This window comes from Argentina anserina, chromosome 5 (genome assembly GCF_933775445.1).
Source record: "Argentina anserina chromosome 5, drPotAnse1.1, whole genome shotgun sequence".
In the NCBI taxonomy this organism is placed as follows: Eukaryota; Viridiplantae; Streptophyta; class Magnoliopsida; order Rosales; family Rosaceae; genus Argentina; species Argentina anserina.
In genome coordinates, this window is record NC_065876.1 from 26,619,170 (window position 1) to 26,637,945 (window position 18,776).

Below are 18,776 nucleotides of genomic sequence, written 5' to 3' on the forward strand. Positions count from 1 at the left end.
AACTCAGGGGCATTCTCCGTCAAAAATCTTGCAAGATTCAGAGTAGTCAGATAAAACATTATCTTTTGTTGCCACCTCTTGAAATGCAAACCGTTGAACTTCTCAGGTTTTTCCCCATGGGATACTGAGACAGGTACAACGGGAGCAGTAGGCACAGTTGGCACCAAAGGTCCCTTGCCATTTTCAGAATTTTATCCGTTAGTCATTTTTAGAAACGAAACACACACACACAAGGTGTAAGTTTACTTGAAAAAATTCAGATAAATATCGAATACAAATTATATAAGCAATATCAAACTAAAAGTCTTAAGATTGTTATAAAAATCAATGAGATATTGCATATATAATTAATAAACTGAATTATAAATAATTATAAATCAGAAATGAATAACACGAAAAGAAATTCAACAAAAATACCGAACGATTTGTGATGGAAGAACTAGTCGAGACGTGTGTGATACCACACTGTCCTTAAGACGTTTACGCCTCCTCTACCGGTGCAAGGATGCTTGGCGCTTGTCTCCCAAGATATAACGACTAAAAAATTCTAGAAAGTTGCACTACTAACTAGAACCCTCAACGAACTCGAAAGGTACCTCTATCTATCACCAGAGAAGAACAAAGAACTTTGAGAGTGGGAGAGAAATGTGTTTCGAATGGGATGATCTTACAATGAAAGGATGGTGGCTATTTATACTGTGAGGATTTGCAATAAGCAATTAATAAGATGGCTGTTATAGAAATCAAAAAATCATAACAAATATGAGTTACATATGTTACAAACATTGATTTCAATTCTGTTATAATTCTCCATAACACACAATAACTCAATTGTTACAAAAGAAGAATTTGAACAGTCAAGAGAATTTGAAAAGTCAACCGAATTTTCGTAAATGCAAAAAGAATCTGCATTCCGACCCTCAATTCGGTGTTGCATTCGTGTCCGCAGGTCGCACGGGCATACACGAGTTTCCCTTGCGACCTAGGATTTGCACCCCCCCTGCGCGTGCGCGAGAGGGTATAAGGGGGCTTACACACTTTATAATCCATACACAATGGATTCTATATAAAGTCTTTTCAACACTTCTCTTTTCCAATGTGGGACAAATACATATCCCTCATTCTAAGTAGCCATCTTTGAGTGACAATTTCTTATTCACCCACAAACCAAATTACACAAACAAACATATGATCTTGTAGCCCTCATTATGGAGAATTCAAATCTATGTTCATCTTTGATTAATTATAAGTTTAACTTAATTTAATTAATCAATTAAAATTTGATTTTAAATGGTTTTTCCAACCATTTTTCCAACACCAGCTGGCTCTTCTAGGTCTCCGGCCACCAGTCCAATGACTGGAGCAGGAGGAGATTAAGCTAGAGATCACCCCAGTCAAGAGGTGGCGTTAACAAGTCCCCAAGTCCCTAGTCGAGGAGATTCCTTGGGTGGGAGTTTCATATCTTTATCTCTGGTGCACATATCCAAGTTCAAGTTGCTCGGGACCCGGGCCGGCACATTTGTGGCCATGGAGAGTGATCTAGGACTCCAGGACTAGGCACATGAGTTAGCTATCGTGTTCCAGACGTTTGTTGATCTGGCGTGACCTAGGTATGCCTGGGTCAGGTACTGACCGCCCGGTCGGGTGCCGACCGTATGGGGCATCCACGGATCTAGTCATAGACCTCTGCATCGGACACATGGGTTAACCAGGTGCGCGAGCGTCGTCGACTTGGAGTATGGCCTAGGGCTTGGAGAGTGGCCGGAACCTCAATGTTAGACAAGAGTTAACTAACAAACGTCGTCAAATCGGCCGGTAAGAATGGTGAATAAGTGAGCTTTAGTTGTACTCGTGTTGGTGCTAACCATTAGCAACTGCAACGGCGGTAGAGATCAAGCTGCCGGAAAGGAATGAGCCCGGGCCGTTCGACAAGTTAACTCATGATGAGGTGGTCCAAGAGATTGAAGAAGTCTTCATGAAGTGGGGGCCGAGGAACGTGGATGTAGAAGATAGGGAGGGGTTCCCTACGATGCCGGCGAAGTTGGAGGATGGAATATACCCCATGTCCTTAGCGCTGAAGCAATATAGGCTGTTGCTGGTCGAGGTTGCGGCATTTTGGGGGGTGCGGCGGGACGGTAGTCTTTTTGATGGACTGGAAGGAGATGAAGGGACGGATCGTCTGGAGGAAGTGGTGGTGGTGACGGAGTCGGAGGTGGGTGGAGAGAATGATGGAGCGTTCTAAGACGTCACACAATTAACCATGTAAAATGTCATCGTCAGTATAGAATAAGCGAGATCGTTCAGTCCAGGGAATTGAAGGGAACTCTAAAATTTTAGTGTTAACAAATAATGGGGGTTTAAAATTAATTATTAACTAGTAAAATAAAACCTAAATTACTATTTACATGATCGACTTCTCTTTACCAAACCAAAACCAAATTCACCAATGCACCACATAATTACAAGTTTAGTTCTATCATGCATTCTAATTCATCTGATTACATAGTTTTAGACACCAATACAATTAGAGCCTTAGGGGAACATCTAATCATGCAATATTTCTATTGACGTTTAGGTTGACTTAGGGCCTCACCTAAATTGCATGTAATCAAGTTTCACAACACTTAGGGTAGAAATCAAACAAGATTACATTTAAGCACCAAATCTTTGTTGGAGACATACTTCACGGTGGCGTCACTCACTATGGGGTACATGTAAATTTCTAGAATTTCTCACTTTAATTAACACAAACTGAACCTACTTAGGGCATGATTTGATTTGTATCAATATGGATGATGAAGATATCACTCAAATACAATCTTAGATACTGCATTCAAGCACTAAATTCGTATGCACATGTCTGGAAATTATCTAAGAGCAAGTAAAAGAAGAGTAGAACAGAACAATAGAAATACAAACTTAAAAATTATAAAAACATAGATTCGGCATATTCTCAAAAACATATCAAATACAATCTGAAAATTCTAAAATAAATATAAAACCAATATTTGCACATAAACAAAAACTTACAATCTTCATACACAATGAATTATAGATTAACACAAATGAACGAAGTCATGGAGATGAGTTGCGAGAATCACACGTTGTAGGAACCTTAGAGGTACGGCTGCAATAGGTGAAACTCAGTGGACATGATGATGATTTTGGGGTAGACGGCTTGGCTGATTTGTGAGGAAAGTTTATGGTGGTGTTTTGGTAGAGTTTTGGCTCTTAAATACTGAGAAGTGATGATTTTTCTTTGTGAATGATGTGCTATTTATAGAAGAGTTTTGGCTCCTTGAATATGAATATTATAGCTTGGACATTTTCTCCTCAATTGCTTTCACTTATTTTTGTCATTAGTGGGTGCAATCTCTTTTGATAAATTCATTTTTTTTTCTCCTTTTTAAGTGTCTCATTCTTTCTTTATTTTTCTACTTTGCTTGACTTTTCCTCTATTTTGTCTTCATTGTACAATCTGAAAATAATAAAAGACAAGATAATTCATATAAAAAATCAAGTAAGTTACTAGAATATGAGAGTACGATTAGGAAAGTTACGGAATAAAAGTTTAAGTTCAAGTAAGATTTTCCCAAATTGTATGTTTTCTAGTCTAAAAATGATTCCTAATGCAAGTAAGATTCTCAATATATCACAAATGTTATACAAATGCCGATTAATGAAGACTCCTAACTTAACTAGGTTTCCTAATTACACAAGGAATCCTATTTTACATAAGACTCTCGCAAATTTCTGTGTTTTCAACCTGTGTTAACACCAAAATACAACTAATGCCACCATAGACTCCTAACTCGACTAAATAACTCAATACTATATCAACAAGAGCTAAGCAAAGTACAACTGGAGGTAAAAACATGTTAAGAACGTCGCACAAAGTATTCCTATTAGACAACCCGGAAGAGGTAGTGTCGGAAGGGGTGGAGCAACCCAGTGACGCCCCGGTGCTGGAGGAGATAGTTCCGGAGGTAACCGGCGAGGAGACGGGGGGAATCGGGCGCAAGGTGACCCGGTGGTGCAAGCTGAGACTCCGGCCGCGCCGGTCTTGGAGGCGGGTGGTATTGGTCCGGAGGCAGTGGAATAGGCGGCCGAGGGAGGCCAGGGGCAAAAAAGGAGTCGGAGTAGCGGAGACCAAGAGCGGAGGGCGAAAAGGACGAGGTCCGCCAGTATGGAGACGAGGGCCGGGGTCCTGGTTGAGCTGGCCAACATGGGAGAGTTGGCGCCCCACTTGAAGAGGATGGCAGGGCACATGTGGCATAGGTGTCAGGGTCCAACGATCCGGCACATCGATGACGCCCGGCTCAACTTCCACGAGGTGGAGAAGCGGCTCACACATGTAAGTGTTGTCTCAGTTATGATATTCATGTGCCGGAGGCGAGGGTCCAACCATTATTTTTTGTATGTGGCGGCCTAGGTGCACAACGCTCATGATTACTTGGAGGCCCAGTTCTAGGCGAAAGCAGTCGAGGACGAGCAGGTCATTCAGGAGTATGTTCTCACTAACGAGTCGCTCCTTAGGATTACTTTAATTGTTTCATTTATTCGAAACTAATACAATCCTCGTTTCTTGTGGATGCGTCGTCATTGCGACTGTTATTTGAATATTTCAGTTTTTTTAAACTCATGTCTATAAACAATAATCCCAAGGTCTACTTACTCATTTATTTGAGTTAAAATTCACTACTCTGAAGCAGCATTGTTTGTTCAAAAAAGATCCCAAAATAGCAAATTTTATGGGATATATTTAAAGTGATTAAATAACCGTATATGACGTTGTTTTACCAGAGTTGACCTTAATGCATGCTCCATATCCAAGAAACACAAACCATTTTTTTGGCACTTGTATCTATTTATATTGAGGAAACATTTGAAATAGAAACGTAACATTCTTCGATTATCAAGTTAGCAGATTTTTTCTGCTTACTATTTTTTCAAGTATGACATTGGCATTTCCATGTTTCTTACTCAACTTTAGCTTAAGTCGTCTATTGGAATTGGAAGTTTATTTGTGTTGTATTAAATATTGATATATTCAATAAAATTTCTCGTATTCCTTGTTTACAAGATGATCTCATGAGAATTTGATTTGCCTTGAACCGAACATGAATGGTCAACGTTTACAACACGTTGTGGTTCTTAAATTGACCGCTTTTTGGTTACATGAGACCCTAATAGTACTATATTGTGAATTTGGCACTTAACATTCGGAAAACGAACCTCATAATATCAAAATTTGACATCGTTATGATCTTTGGCGTATCCGGCACGTTTTTGGAACGTTTCCGGCCGTTTTGGTCGCCTTCCGCCCAATTTCCGACACCACTTCCCAGTTCCTGTCGGCGATTCCTGTCAGATATGAAGTTCGGTCTCCTAACTTGCTAGATTGCGGCCGCCAACGCCTGATTTCCGTTCACTGGTGCCACTAGTTTTCCATCGAGTTTTCCGCCAATTCTTTGCTGTTTTCTTGTTGTATTTCCGGCATATTTCCAACATTCTTTGTTGAAGCGTTTTCCTGCCAAAGTTTCATTCAGTTTTGAGTTATTTGGACATAGTTTTCTGGTTATCTTTTCCGATTTTCTCTAAGTTTTTTCATAACTCAAACGATTTTATTATTATTGGTGACCATCCGCACCAATTGGATGGTTTTTATCACCCCAATTTTTTGGTATTCAACTGTTCCAATACCATGTTTTTCAACTCTTCAGTTGAAGAATGTAGTCCTACTGCCATGTGATTCGCTTGATTAGATTGTCTTTTTGTTTCGATCCCCTTTCTTGCAATATCCTACAGCGTATTGTCTAGAAACGTTCTGACGTTGACTCTCTTAATTTTATTATGGTGAAGTTTCATGGCAATGCCAAGTGTCTTGCTAATTGCATAACTCACTCACACTGTCCTACCACCCATACCCATATGTAGTACAATCGGTTGCAAGAACTCATACTCATATGTGTTCATATGAAAGTCAATTCTAGATTCTCTATTCCATCTAAGTAAAGATGATGAAGAGATTCAATGAGTTATAGATTCATATATGTAAGTGTTGTTGGGACACTATTGTTTTCATTATGATGTGATTAACTATGCGCCTATGCATCGTCATTGGATTTGAATTGTTCCATTGACGTGGGTTTAGTTCTACTCAGTGTACCAACACAAATCCTATCCACACCAACGCCGCCAGCAGCTCCAGCAACATCAACGTACGCCTTGGTGTAGCAGTCGACAATGACAGCGTAGAGGATGCGTATAGTTCTATCTCGGACTAAAAGCAGTCATTCATTGGTCCATTTCCCCATTCGTTTGTGAAAGACACATTGAATGTGACATATCAGAATCCGTCCAGCTTCGTATGTCAACTTCAACGAGACCTATTAAACAGCTCACTCAATGAAATATGCTAAATTTGGTAGAAAGGTCTATGTGAATACTTTACAGGGACACCAACTATTTATTCATAGCTATCGTATTGGGTGCGTTATGGCCATTTTAACAAAGTATGACAGTTCTGTCCGGGAATTTGCATGTCAGTCAACTTTGACAGAGCACTGTGAACTTCTCCGGTCGAGTTAGGTTGTGAAATGTAATTGGAAAGTCATGGGTGTCTACGTTCCAAAAAATTTTACGGTTCAATAATACCTATAGTGACAAAAAAGTTATAGCCATTTGAGTGAGTAAAGGTCATTCTACCCGAGAATCTGATTTTCATTGCAAACTCTTGTTTTGAGTTGTTAAATCTTGTTTCCTAAGATCTAAGTTTTGTTATATATAGCATGTATAATCTAAGGATGTTTGGCTAGATTAATGATTAATCATTAGCCCAAGACTAATTTTGAGAAACATGTAATGAATGTTGTATGCGTTATTCTTTGTACTCCATGATTATGGTACTAATCAGGAGAGTTGTTTCGTAGACTTCAGGAAGAGTCTACCTCACATGATGCTATCAAATATAGAGAGTGTGTTGTGCTCTTTTTCCTTTCGATCAAGTTTTTGTTTTTCACCCAAGAGGTTTTTATTTTGCTTGACAAGGTTTTTACCGAGGCAACGTTATGTGCACCACGCAACCTAGGCATGCGACACAAGAGGGAGTATTTTTGGAGAATTACGTTTCTTCTTAGAGATAGATTTGCATCTCTGTTATAGATTAGGACTCCGAATCCTATGAGATTGTGATTATGTAATGCCTATATATAAACTCCCATATCATTCAATAAAGACACTGTTATTCATCCTGCAACAGTTTTTTATCTTTTTAATGCAAAACTATCACTTGTCAAAGCAAAAAATTAAGGCGACGAGGAGTCGAGGACGACGGCTAACCCCTGTTTTGTAGCTTTGCTCTTACTTGGGTCCATTTTACAGATTTTTGCACCAAAATCACTTCCCACAATGATCTTCAACGCATGCCATATTCTTCAGGAGTACTAAATCATGCATGGAAAACTTTAAGGCCGGCTGGATGCAAAGCTGCTATGAGGGTCCTCAGTTAGCTAGCTTAGCTCCCCTTATTCTCCAATATATACATTCTAATTAAGGTCTAACACATGAAGTGGATTGTTGAGTGCACCCATTAATTGTAAGTCATCCGTAGTCTTTGCAGTTGCCAAAATAGTTTTGGATTTCAAATGCAAGACAGGCTTGCTCTTAATGTAACGCCACTGGATGTAACTTATTTCAGTATCTTCTAATCTGTTGAAAGTTGAAACACACTATCAAATCGTTGCAGCTGCATCCAATTTCTTCATCTCTAGCTAATGTTAAGCTGATAGCTATGGTACTTGACTTGCATCAAATTAATGCTAGCTAGGGACGACTAGTGGATTTTAAGGAGGGCAGATTATATGGATAATGATCAAAAGAAAAGCAAACGACGGTACACATACATAGGCTAGCTGGCAACTGAAGTTTCTATTACGTACTCTCTACAACCACGTACTAAAAACCTCTACGGTCGACTCAAGAGAAACTTGGTCAAAATTCAGCATAATTTGTAATGCCTATTCTATTCGCATGGTAATTAGAGTGCTTGAATCGCAAGCTGCTTCAACGTACTAAGAAATATTGAATTTTTTCATTTATGTAAACTCCATCCAGATGTTAGTATCAACAATATTTTGGTGTTGAGTAACAAACTTTAACTGGGACCAAGTTTTCCTTGCATAGCTAGCTAAATTGCACGACAGCGAGGTTACAAGTGTGTAGTTCTGGTGATTCGATCAACTCTCTATATGCACTTGGCGACTCACTTCACTACTACATACATAGTATAGGAATGACTGATCCCATACCGATAAGGTGGCCATATATAGTCACCGGTGCCGCCAGCGGCATCATTGGAGCCACGGCGCAACACTTGGTGGAAAATGGAACTTTCACTGTCGTGATCGATCGCCGACATCCAAGACCCATAAGGGCAAGCTAGCATGTTGTGTTATAACATATTTGGAGGATGTGTCCCCCTTCGAACTTTTTTTTTTTTGCTTCCACTGCATGCAATAACGAATAAACGTGCAAAGTTACTCAGGAAGGAAAAAAAAAGGGTATACTCACTTAGGGGGTGTATTGAATCAAGAGTCTGTGGGATTGTGTTGTATTTCAAGAATCCTTTAAAATCGGCAGGTATTCAATCACGATTTTAAAAATTCCTTTAAAATCTTGAAGTATTTAATCATGATTTATAAAAATCATACGAAACCGGGTGGTATTCGAAACTCCACCGATTTTGAATGATTTATGAGAGGATTGATTTTAAGAGATTCTAAAGGGCTTGGTACCCTATCAGAAATCACCCCCCTAAGTGGTCTGATTTCTCTCTCTCTCTCTCTCTCTGTGAATGGGGAAGAACACGAACTGACTTGCATTGGAATCTCTCAGTTGTTCAAGAGGTATGTATCAAATTAGGGCCATCAATGTTCTATTGATCTTTGTTATCGAATCTTGTTAGCTTTCCAGACCATTTTAGATCCAGTCTGTATAGATCCATCCCTTATAGATCCATCCCTTATAATCGATCAATCCCTCTATTGAATTTTTGGGGAGGGACCTTTCATGACACATACCTTCGGATATCGATCACCCAATAATTGTCATAAATATTAGACAACCCACAACTGGTCAAGTTGTGGTGGATGCATGTTCATGAAGATGATGAAGAACCTAATCTCCCCAGATCGATGAGAACCTGATGAATGACCACATGATCAATCCTCTTCGTGTCCATATATGTGAACTTTTTCTTTTGCATAAAGGGTTTTGGGTTCTCTTTTCTTTTTTGAATCATGTTTTATCTATGTTGCATGGACACGGACACGGATACGGCGACACGACACGGTGCGACACGGCGACACAGAAAATCTCAAAAACTTATCATCCGACACGGCTCCGATACGGCAAAATAATAAATATATATATATATTTAATACTTAAAATAAATTAATAATATCATTTTAAGTTGTAAAATTCATCCATTACACAATAATTTTAAGAAAAAATATTAAATAATCAAGTAACAAATGTGTATTTAGCCAATAAAACATATTCTCGTTTCAAGACCTCAAATAGAAAAGTGCATATAGCCTATTAATATCCAACAACTTGAGATAGTCATTAACCCCTATATATACATAATCCTCTCACCAATTACAAAAATACAAATAGAGCTGTTAATAGGTAGAGGCGTCGTTGTGAATCCCTAGACTATTTTTCAATTTTCCAACAAATAGAATCCGTTAACCAATATTTTTCCGAAATGTCGAATTTATAGTTTAATATTTTTGTAATAAACTACATATCACCACGAGCGCGAGAGTATTCGCGGAATAATTTTCTGACGCTCAGTTTATTTTTTTACGAACTTTAGAAGTTTTTGTATTTTGGAAATGTTTAAAAACACTTCTTTGAAATTTTTATTTCCATTTTTAAATCTCATCCGTTCATTTCCTTCATCTTATCTCAGCCATTAAATCAACCTATAAAGACCCAAAAACCCAACACCTAGCCCACACACCATCACCTCTCCTCTCCTCTTCTCTCTCCCTCGGCATTCTCTTTCTCTCTCCTCTGTTACAACTTACAAAACAGAGTAACACAGTGCCACCTTCTCCAGGTCGCCCCGTCGCCGTCCGGCGACGCCTCGCCACGAAACCACCACCACAACGACCGCCTCTCTCCCCTCTCTCTAAGCATACTCGCAGAAGCGACGTTCAGCTCGATTCCGGAAAGTCCAAGTTTGAGGCAGTGGAGACCCATCACCGATTTCCCGAGCTCCGGCAACTTTGTGGAGCTTCTCTTGCGTTGTGGCCGACTAGAAGAAGAACCAGGAGCCTCGGCGTGGCAGCAGAACCGTTGACGCATGAGATCGGAGATCGGAGGACCTGTTGTGGCTTGTAGTCAACGTGTCGAAAAGTCAAATTTTCTGATACGCCACATGGCGTGTCTGATACGAGAAAAATGCGTATCGTATCGTATCGGCGTGTCGGAAGATGTCGGACACGCCGACACTCCACTCTTTGCCGTGTCCGTGCAACATAGTGTTTTATATTTCTGAACTGTAGTCAATTTTCTGGTATGAAGATGCTGATTGGACTTGAACTTATATGAATTTTTCTTTTGTAGTTGAAATTTGAAAATTGTAGTCATGTAAGCCTCGGAAAAAAGAAAGAGAATAACAATCATGTATATGTCAATTATCTGATATGATCATAGGTATGTAGTTGCTGATGGTTTTTTTAGTTTTTTAATAAAAAGTTGAAATACATTTCATTGATGGCTGCAAAACTTACTTGTCCATGATTCTGTTATTTTCATAGAATAGTTACAGCTTAATGCTTTTGATGTCAATGATCATTGTCTGTTGGTCATGTAAGAGTGCCATTATATATCAATATAGAGTTTGAGTTCTGAGTAAGAGTTTTGAGATCAATGCATTATACTGGTTCCTTAATCTCATTTTGGTATTTCTGTTATGTACTGATATATTTGTTGTTACTTTTGTGCTATAATGGTTTTATGCAGCTGAGCCTATTTATGAATTCTAATTATCCTTCAAATGGATTTGAGACAAGATCTCTTCCTCTTCATCTTTCTATACAATTACCAGATAGTTCAAAATATTGCTATCTTGGATGCACTACTTTCCCGGATAAAAGAAATGTCTCCTTTCCACAACAAACTTTGATAGTTCTATGTGATGTTGAATAGATAGAATGTGAAGTTACATTGAATATAAGAAAAATCAAAAGAAGAAACATCACCTGCAACATCCATGTGCTTGTAGAGAAATAGTTATCAAACAATCCTCCATTAATTAGCTATATAGGGACATACATGTATAAAGAAAGACCAATCTATATTCCAAGTTTTTTATGAGAATTTAATTGATATATGTTCAGATCTATATGAGTGGTGATTATAAGTAGTTTAATTTTTCATTTGATGTATATGATTTTTCTCATAAAATTTTATGCAGCAGACTTGTGACTTTTGAAAATCATAAATAATTCTATACAAATCATTTTGAGGAGATTCTAATTTTGAAATGACCTTTAGGATGTCTATTATAACTATCATGAAGACAACAAATTGAGTTGTTAACCAAATTTTTCAGTTTTTGGATATGATTCAACTACAAAAAAGTTCACTGCTTCTAATGAAATTTGGGATGGATACCTTGAGGTGAGCTTCTTAAATATATGAGTCTACGTTATTTTCATAATAAAACATATGGTTAAAAATGATGCAATAATAATTTAAATATTTCATTTTTTTCTAGGCTCATCCAAAGGATTCTGACTTGCGCTATGGGACAGTTGATGATTATGAGGACTTAGAAATTGCTGTTGGGAATGGTGTAGCGGTCGGAAAAAATTCAATTGGATTGGGTAGTGCTACTGATGCAAGGACAATAGGTGTTGGAGAAGGTAGAAAGGTCAATATAGATGACATTCATTGTGATATAGATTGTGGATCATTTGTTGGAACTAATCAAGATATTTCATTAACTCATCCAACACCAACCCTCCAATCCCCTGAAAATTTAGAGATTTCTAGGAGAGGAACCTCCCAAAGTAAAAGAAGTAGAAGTGAGTATGAAGGAAATTCTAGCTCACTTGGAAGCATTCCTCAAAATGGTGTCCTGGAGAAGCTTGATAAACTATACTCCGGTTTTGAATATATGATTAACATATTAGAGAAAAGAGAGCGAAAAAGTAAAATTTGGGATGCTATTAAGGAGATCCCAAACTTGGATGAAGCTACTTGTTTCAAGGCTCTTGAGTTGCTTGATACCAAAACCAAGAAGGATGCTTTTTTCAATATGTCTCCTCAAGAGCGATCAAATTGGATATTTCACAAGATGGGATTGTATTGTTTCGTATGAAATTGTATTATGAGTTAGAATACATTTGGTTTTTCATGTGTTTTTCATTTAATCTTTTTATGTTATCGGATGAGATAGACATAGAAGATGTAGATGAAGAAGAACTTGAAGATGAATTTTATGAAACAATCAAGTATGTATTGATGGTATTTCAAGCATTAATATTTGCATTAAGAGAGACCATGAGTATGATGCATCCACGCATTCATCGTCCGCTCAAAAGAAGACCTATTACCAAGAAAGGATATCGTTACATTCAAGGTTTGTTGAATGAAAACCCACAAAGTTTCCGACAATTGCACCGAATGTACCCAGATGTGTTCCTAAGGTTGTGTATGGTTATTAGAGAGGATGGACTCTTAGTAGATACACGGTATATATGTGTTGAAGAGATGGTGGCTACGTTCTTAATCATTGTTGGCCACAATGATCGATACGGTAATGTTCGAGAAAGTTTGATCGCTCACATTTTACAACTAGTCAAAAATTCAACAAAACTTTGAAGGCCTTGAACACTATAGCACCATGCATGATGATCAAACCGGGATTTGTAGTGCCATCTAAAATAAGGGAAACACACGATTTTGGCCTTACTTTAAGGTACATAAATATCTAAAGTATGTTAAATGAAATACTTTCTTTGCTTAATTTTTTTTCTTATTTTGTAATTTATGTAAAAGTTTTACTAACCATTTATTTTATTGTTTAAGGATTGTATTGGCGCGATTGATCTTCGTCATGCATCATTAAGGAATGTGGTTGAGAGGATTTTCGGTATATTTAAATCACGGTTCACAATTTTCAAAACCGCACCTCCATTCCCATTTCAAACACAAGCAGAGTTGGTGTTAGCTTGTGCCGGTCTTCACAACTTTCTTCGTAAAGAATGTCGTTCCGATGAATTTCCTCATGAAATAGAAGATGATGAAGAACTTGATATGGAAGACGAGAATCTTGAACTACTTTCTCAAAGTCAACTACAACAAAGAGCAGAGGCTAATACTTGGAGACTTAATATTGCTGAAGCTATGTAGGAAGATAGACCACATAATGGTGATAATGAAAGTCAAGAAGATAACAATGATATTGAAGGAAATGCGAATGAAAATAATGAGGACAATGCGAATGAGAGAGATCATGAAGACTATGATGACAATGAGGTCGGAATGGATGAGTATGTAGCCTCTTGATGTACTTTTCTAATTGTCTTTGTAATTTTCACTATGTAATATTTGGTTGTTTTTATATTTTTATTACTTTGTAAAAGACATTATTATTTTATAATTTGTTAAAAAAGAAAACCAACTTATTAATTCTCCATGTTCTCTATTTTATTATTTAATAATAATATAAAAATCATACATGCACTTGTGAAATCCAAGCAAATCAAGACAAATCTGGTAAATACAATACAATGAAATTTAACTGAATCTATGTGGAGTTGAAATAATCTATGGATTTTCAGAATCTATTGATTATAATAAATCAATCAGAATCATTTCAAATCAGAGTTGAATAGACCCCCTTAACAAACACTCCAAACCAAAGTTTTGCATGCATTTTGCGCAAAAGAGGCGCACAATTATTTGCCAGCGATTAAAGAACGTTTAATTAACAGCGTGCTTCTATTCTTAACGTGTTCCTCCATTTTAGTGCGAAATGAAAAGATATCATTTGCCAAAGTCCATTTTCTAGCTATATAACCACTAGGCGGGTCAAGTAGCTTTACTACTACAAACCATATACAGCTCAACACGATGACTGAGGCCATACCAGTACCTGTAATAACCCTAAATTTCAAATACATTATTTGAATTAATTGAGTTCTATAAAGACATGAATTTCAGTTTAAATGAAATTGATTGTTCACGAGACAGAAACGTTTTCGGAACGTTTAATAAGAAAAACGTTACGTTTCCGAACGAAATTATCGACTTTTATTCCGTCGCTCGGTTGCGGAAACTTCCTTCACAAAAGTTGTAGAGCTTGGCGATACGAGTGCGTGGACATGTGACGCGTCCGAATCGGACGTCGGAGGTGAAAATTATTAACGTCGGAAGTTAGTTTCCGATTTTGAAAACGAGTATAAAAGGGCATTTTTGTGATTAGGGTTTCCATTTCAGGAAACCCTTCTCTCTCTCTTCATTTCCGCCGCTCTCAACTCTCTCTCTCCCCGATTTTCTTCTCTTCTCCTTCTCCGAAATCCTCCTCTTCGATTCGCCGTCTCCGAGCCGCCGTGACGTGCACCGCCCCACTCTACGTCGCCGCAAGGACTCCCTCAGCCATCCTCCAGCCCGCTAGCTCGTGCCTCGCCGTCATGAGATCGCAAGGACGCAGCAAAGTTTCTGCAGATTCCCTCCGCCGCTGCCAAGCTACTCCGGCGCTCCCCACGGCTCAATCGAGGTAAGGGATGAATGAATCGAGTTGTGGTGATGATGTTGTTGGGTTTTTGAATGGATTTGTGGGAGTTTGATGTGGGATGGGGGAGAGGGTTACCGCCGCCTAGAGGCGGCGCGTGAGGGTGCTAGGGATAGCCTATGGGTAGTCGGAGGCCGTAGAAAGAAAGAGGCAGAGGAGGGGGAGAGTTTGGGCACGGCGGTGGCATCACACGCGCCTTGGTTGGCGTCGGTGAGTGAGCCCCACGCGCAGCCTGCCGGCGGTGGCGCGTGTACCCCACGCGCCGCCACGTGCGGCGGCGCGTGAACAGTGATTCCGAGAAGGGTATTTTGGTAATTTACTTAAATGTAAATGTAAATTTTATTTACTTACGGTAAATGTAATTAAATTTTACCTACGGTAAATGTAAATATAAATTACTTTCAGTAAATGTAAAAAGTAATTTGTAAAAGGGTAATTTAGTAAATTTTATTTACTGAAATTGTATTTACAGTTAAACAGTACGTATACGTACAGAAATACGTACATAATATTTATACGTACAGAAAATACGTATATAATATTTATACGTACGGAAATACGTATATAGTATTTATACGTACAGAAATACGTATATAGTATTTATACGTACAGAAATACGTATATAGTACTTATACGTACAGAAATACGTATATAGTAACACTGAACAGTAACTTCGTAAAACCGAAAATTGCTGAACAGTAACCGATTATTACTATTTCGGCATTTAAAGGTTTACGAAACGATTCTAAATTCTTTTCTTATCTTTTCAAGGTGATCGTTAAATCAGGAAAATGAATTATCATCGGGAATTGTGGAATTACGCTCAAGTCAATAAGGTGAGTAAAATCTCACATATTTACGAATCTACCCTCGCGGTGATTCAAGAATTTGCAAGAGTATTTAATAATGAATTACAACAAGTATACAATTTAGTGGATTACATATATACTGTATAATGGTAATAAGTACATATATATATATAGTTTATTATATTATATACTGTTATTAATTCATTAGAAATAGTCATTTCGATAACGGGAAATTGTGTATTGAGCATGTGTTGTGAAATATGACATGTATAAGATATAGTAGACTATATATATATTGTACAAATGGTAAATAAGTACGAATATATATAGTTCGCTATATAATATACTGTTATGATTTTATTGTGATTATATTGAGCACGTGATTTGAATTGTAAAATATGATGCGTGATTATTGTACGTGAGTTTAACAGTAAGATTGTTAAAATGTTAAATTTGTCTTTGGACGTGATTTGGTACAATATGATGTGAGATTATTGTACGTGTTTGGCAAGTCGGAACCTAGCCTTTGGCCGGGCGAAAGTTACGATACAGTTAGAGCTCTAGTCTGTCAGCCATAGTACTACATGTGAGGTAACGGGTGGTTATCTACTCATGAGTACTCAGATTTTTTTGGATATTGGGTAGCGGATGGTTACCCAATATCAGCGTAGTACTGCATGTGAGGTAACGGGTGGTTATCTGCTCATGGGTACTCAGACTGTTTTAGATGTTGGGTAGCGGGTGGCTATCCAATATCAGCGGTGTATTACGAGAGGGGTAACAAATGTGTACCAGCGTTCTTGGTACCCGTATTATAAATGCATTTAGGTAACCAGAAGGGTTACTTAATTTCTCATGAGCGTTTTATTTCATATTTCTTTGGGACAACCAGATGAGCCGTCCATTGACTCATGAGGGCATTTATATTTGTTGATTGTGATTTTTCGTATATATTGATATGCGAACTGTGTTGTCATTTTACTCATACGAGCTATAAGCTTACCGGGTTTGTGTTTACAATCCCGGTGCACCAATTCGATGGTGTAGGGGATAATTCCGCAGGTGTTGCTTAGTGGAGATTGAGTGACGACTCCGGAGACTCGAAGTCGCTCGTATCCTGCTTGTGGTGAGGTTTCTCGTGTGGAAAAATGTGTGAGATTTGGCGTGATTTTATTTGTGAGCTTTGTGAGAGATTGTGAGGATTGTTACATTTCCATCTTATGTAATGTTAAATTATAATTTGGGTTGTAATAATCGGTTTTTCTGAGTTGTACTGAGAACTCAGTGATGATCCACTGTGCACGTTAAATGATTTCATTTTCATTGAGATTGTTTTTGGTGTTCTAACGACTTTGAGATTTTGAGTTTTTAGGCTCGAAATTTTAGGGTTGTTACAGTACCACTGCTGCAGAAGCTCCACGGCAAAGTGGCCATCATCACCGGCGGCGCCAGTGGCATCGGAGCATTCACTGCCCGTCACTTTGCAGACCACGGCGCCCTTGCTGTTGTCATAGCTGACGTCCAAGATGCCAAGGGCAAAGCATTGGCCGCATCTATTGGCTCTCACCGTTGCACCTACGTTTACTGCGATGTCACCGACGAGGACCAAGTCAAGTCGCTAGTTGACTCCACCGTAGCACAGTACGGCCAACTTGACGTCATGTACAGCAATGCAGGGATAAACGGCGCGTCGGCGCAGATGGTGCTGGAGCTCGACTTGTCTGAGTACGATAAGGTGATGGCTGTGAACGCGCGTGGGATGGCGGCGTGCGTGAAGCACGCAGCGCGTGCAATGGTGGAGAAAGGGGTGAAAGGGAGCATAGTGTGCACCGCGAGCTTTGTTGCGGACTGCGGGACAGAGAGCTTGACGGACTACACGATGTCCAAGCACGCGGTGCTGGGGCTGGTGAGGTCGGCGAGCGTGCAGCTGGCGCCGCGCTGTGTACGTGTGAACTGCGTGTCGCCGGGCATGGTGGCGACACCGCTGGCATGCAACATATTGAAGATTAGTGCGGAGGAGCTGGGGGAGACAATGACGGCAGTTTATGCAGAAAGGGATGAACCGCTGACGGCGAAACATGTGGCAGATGCCGGGGTGTTTCTGGCTTCTGAGGACTCGGCGTTCGTCACCGGCCATAATTTGGTAGTTGATGGTGGACTGGGCACCAAATCCATTGCTGTATTGAAACAATTATGATTTTTTGTTGTTGTTGGTGACGTACACTTAGCAGTGTTCTAATTGATTCTCAATTTTCATCAACTCCCGTGTTCCTTTTTCCTTAAGTAGTTTGTATTCTTTTCTCTTCCATCCCTAATACTCAACGTTATATATCGCACTTGTTTTGGATATTCCCACGGGGGCATATTCTTCTTAATTTCTTTTCTTTTTTTCGCTTCTAAGGTTCTAAACTTCTAATTTAGGGAAAGGGAAGCTTTGAACCTCCGAGCCAGGGCATGCATGACTCTCCCATGGTTGCTTCAATCGAAAACAGGGTTCGAATGTCAGATCTATTACCAAAATAGAGGCTCATATATTAGATTGCTATCAGAGCCGTGCATTCGCTGATGAAATTAACATTCTTTTATATGCCTTTTCTAAACCCTATAAACCTCAAATAAGGAATACAAATTTCACCGTTCAATCCATTCATTTCTTCTGTTCTTCAGCGCGCGTTGAGTCTCGCCCCACAAGCATCTGGCCTTTCTGGGTTTGTCGTAGAACTTTAGAAGCCGCATCAATTATTAAGTTATTTTTGATATCATTTGATCTTCGAGATTTTGATATCGTTGGACAAATGTTGCACGGCACAAATTGATATCATTTTTTGCCGATACAAATTAATTTTTGTGTCATTTGAGATCCACACAAATTGATTAACCTGTTCCACCAACTATTCCTTGACACAACTCTCAGGAAGATAATGTGCCGTGCAACATTTGTCCAAACGAGGCAATCGTAACTAGTGAAAGAATGAATATTAACAGCGTGCTTCTACTGATTAAGGAACGTGTCCCTCCCTTCCAATGCAAAACAACAAGATCTCATTTTCCAAATTAAACTACAGGTCTAAAGTCCATGTTCTTCTAAAGAAAACTTTTACTAAAGAAACTTAACGTGGAAGGATAAGGTGTGCGTAATTCTTCTCAATCGA

The 18,776-nt window shown here is 38.9% G+C and overlaps 1 protein-coding gene across 1 annotated transcript; it reads left to right on the forward strand.

The window, feature by feature from the left end:
* Positions 1 to 14,714: 14,714 nt before the first annotated feature.
* LOC126795850 ((-)-isopiperitenol/(-)-carveol dehydrogenase, mitochondrial-like) lies at positions 14,715 to 17,884 on the forward strand. Its single transcript, XM_050522589.1, has 2 exons — positions 14,715 to 14,800; positions 17,011 to 17,884. The coding sequence occupies exons 1-2, from the start codon at positions 14,715 to 14,717 to the stop codon at positions 17,819 to 17,821; spliced, it is 897 nt and encodes a 298-aa protein (XP_050378546.1). The 3' UTR covers positions 17,822 to 17,884.
* The last annotated feature ends 892 nt before the right edge of the window (positions 17,885 to 18,776 follow it).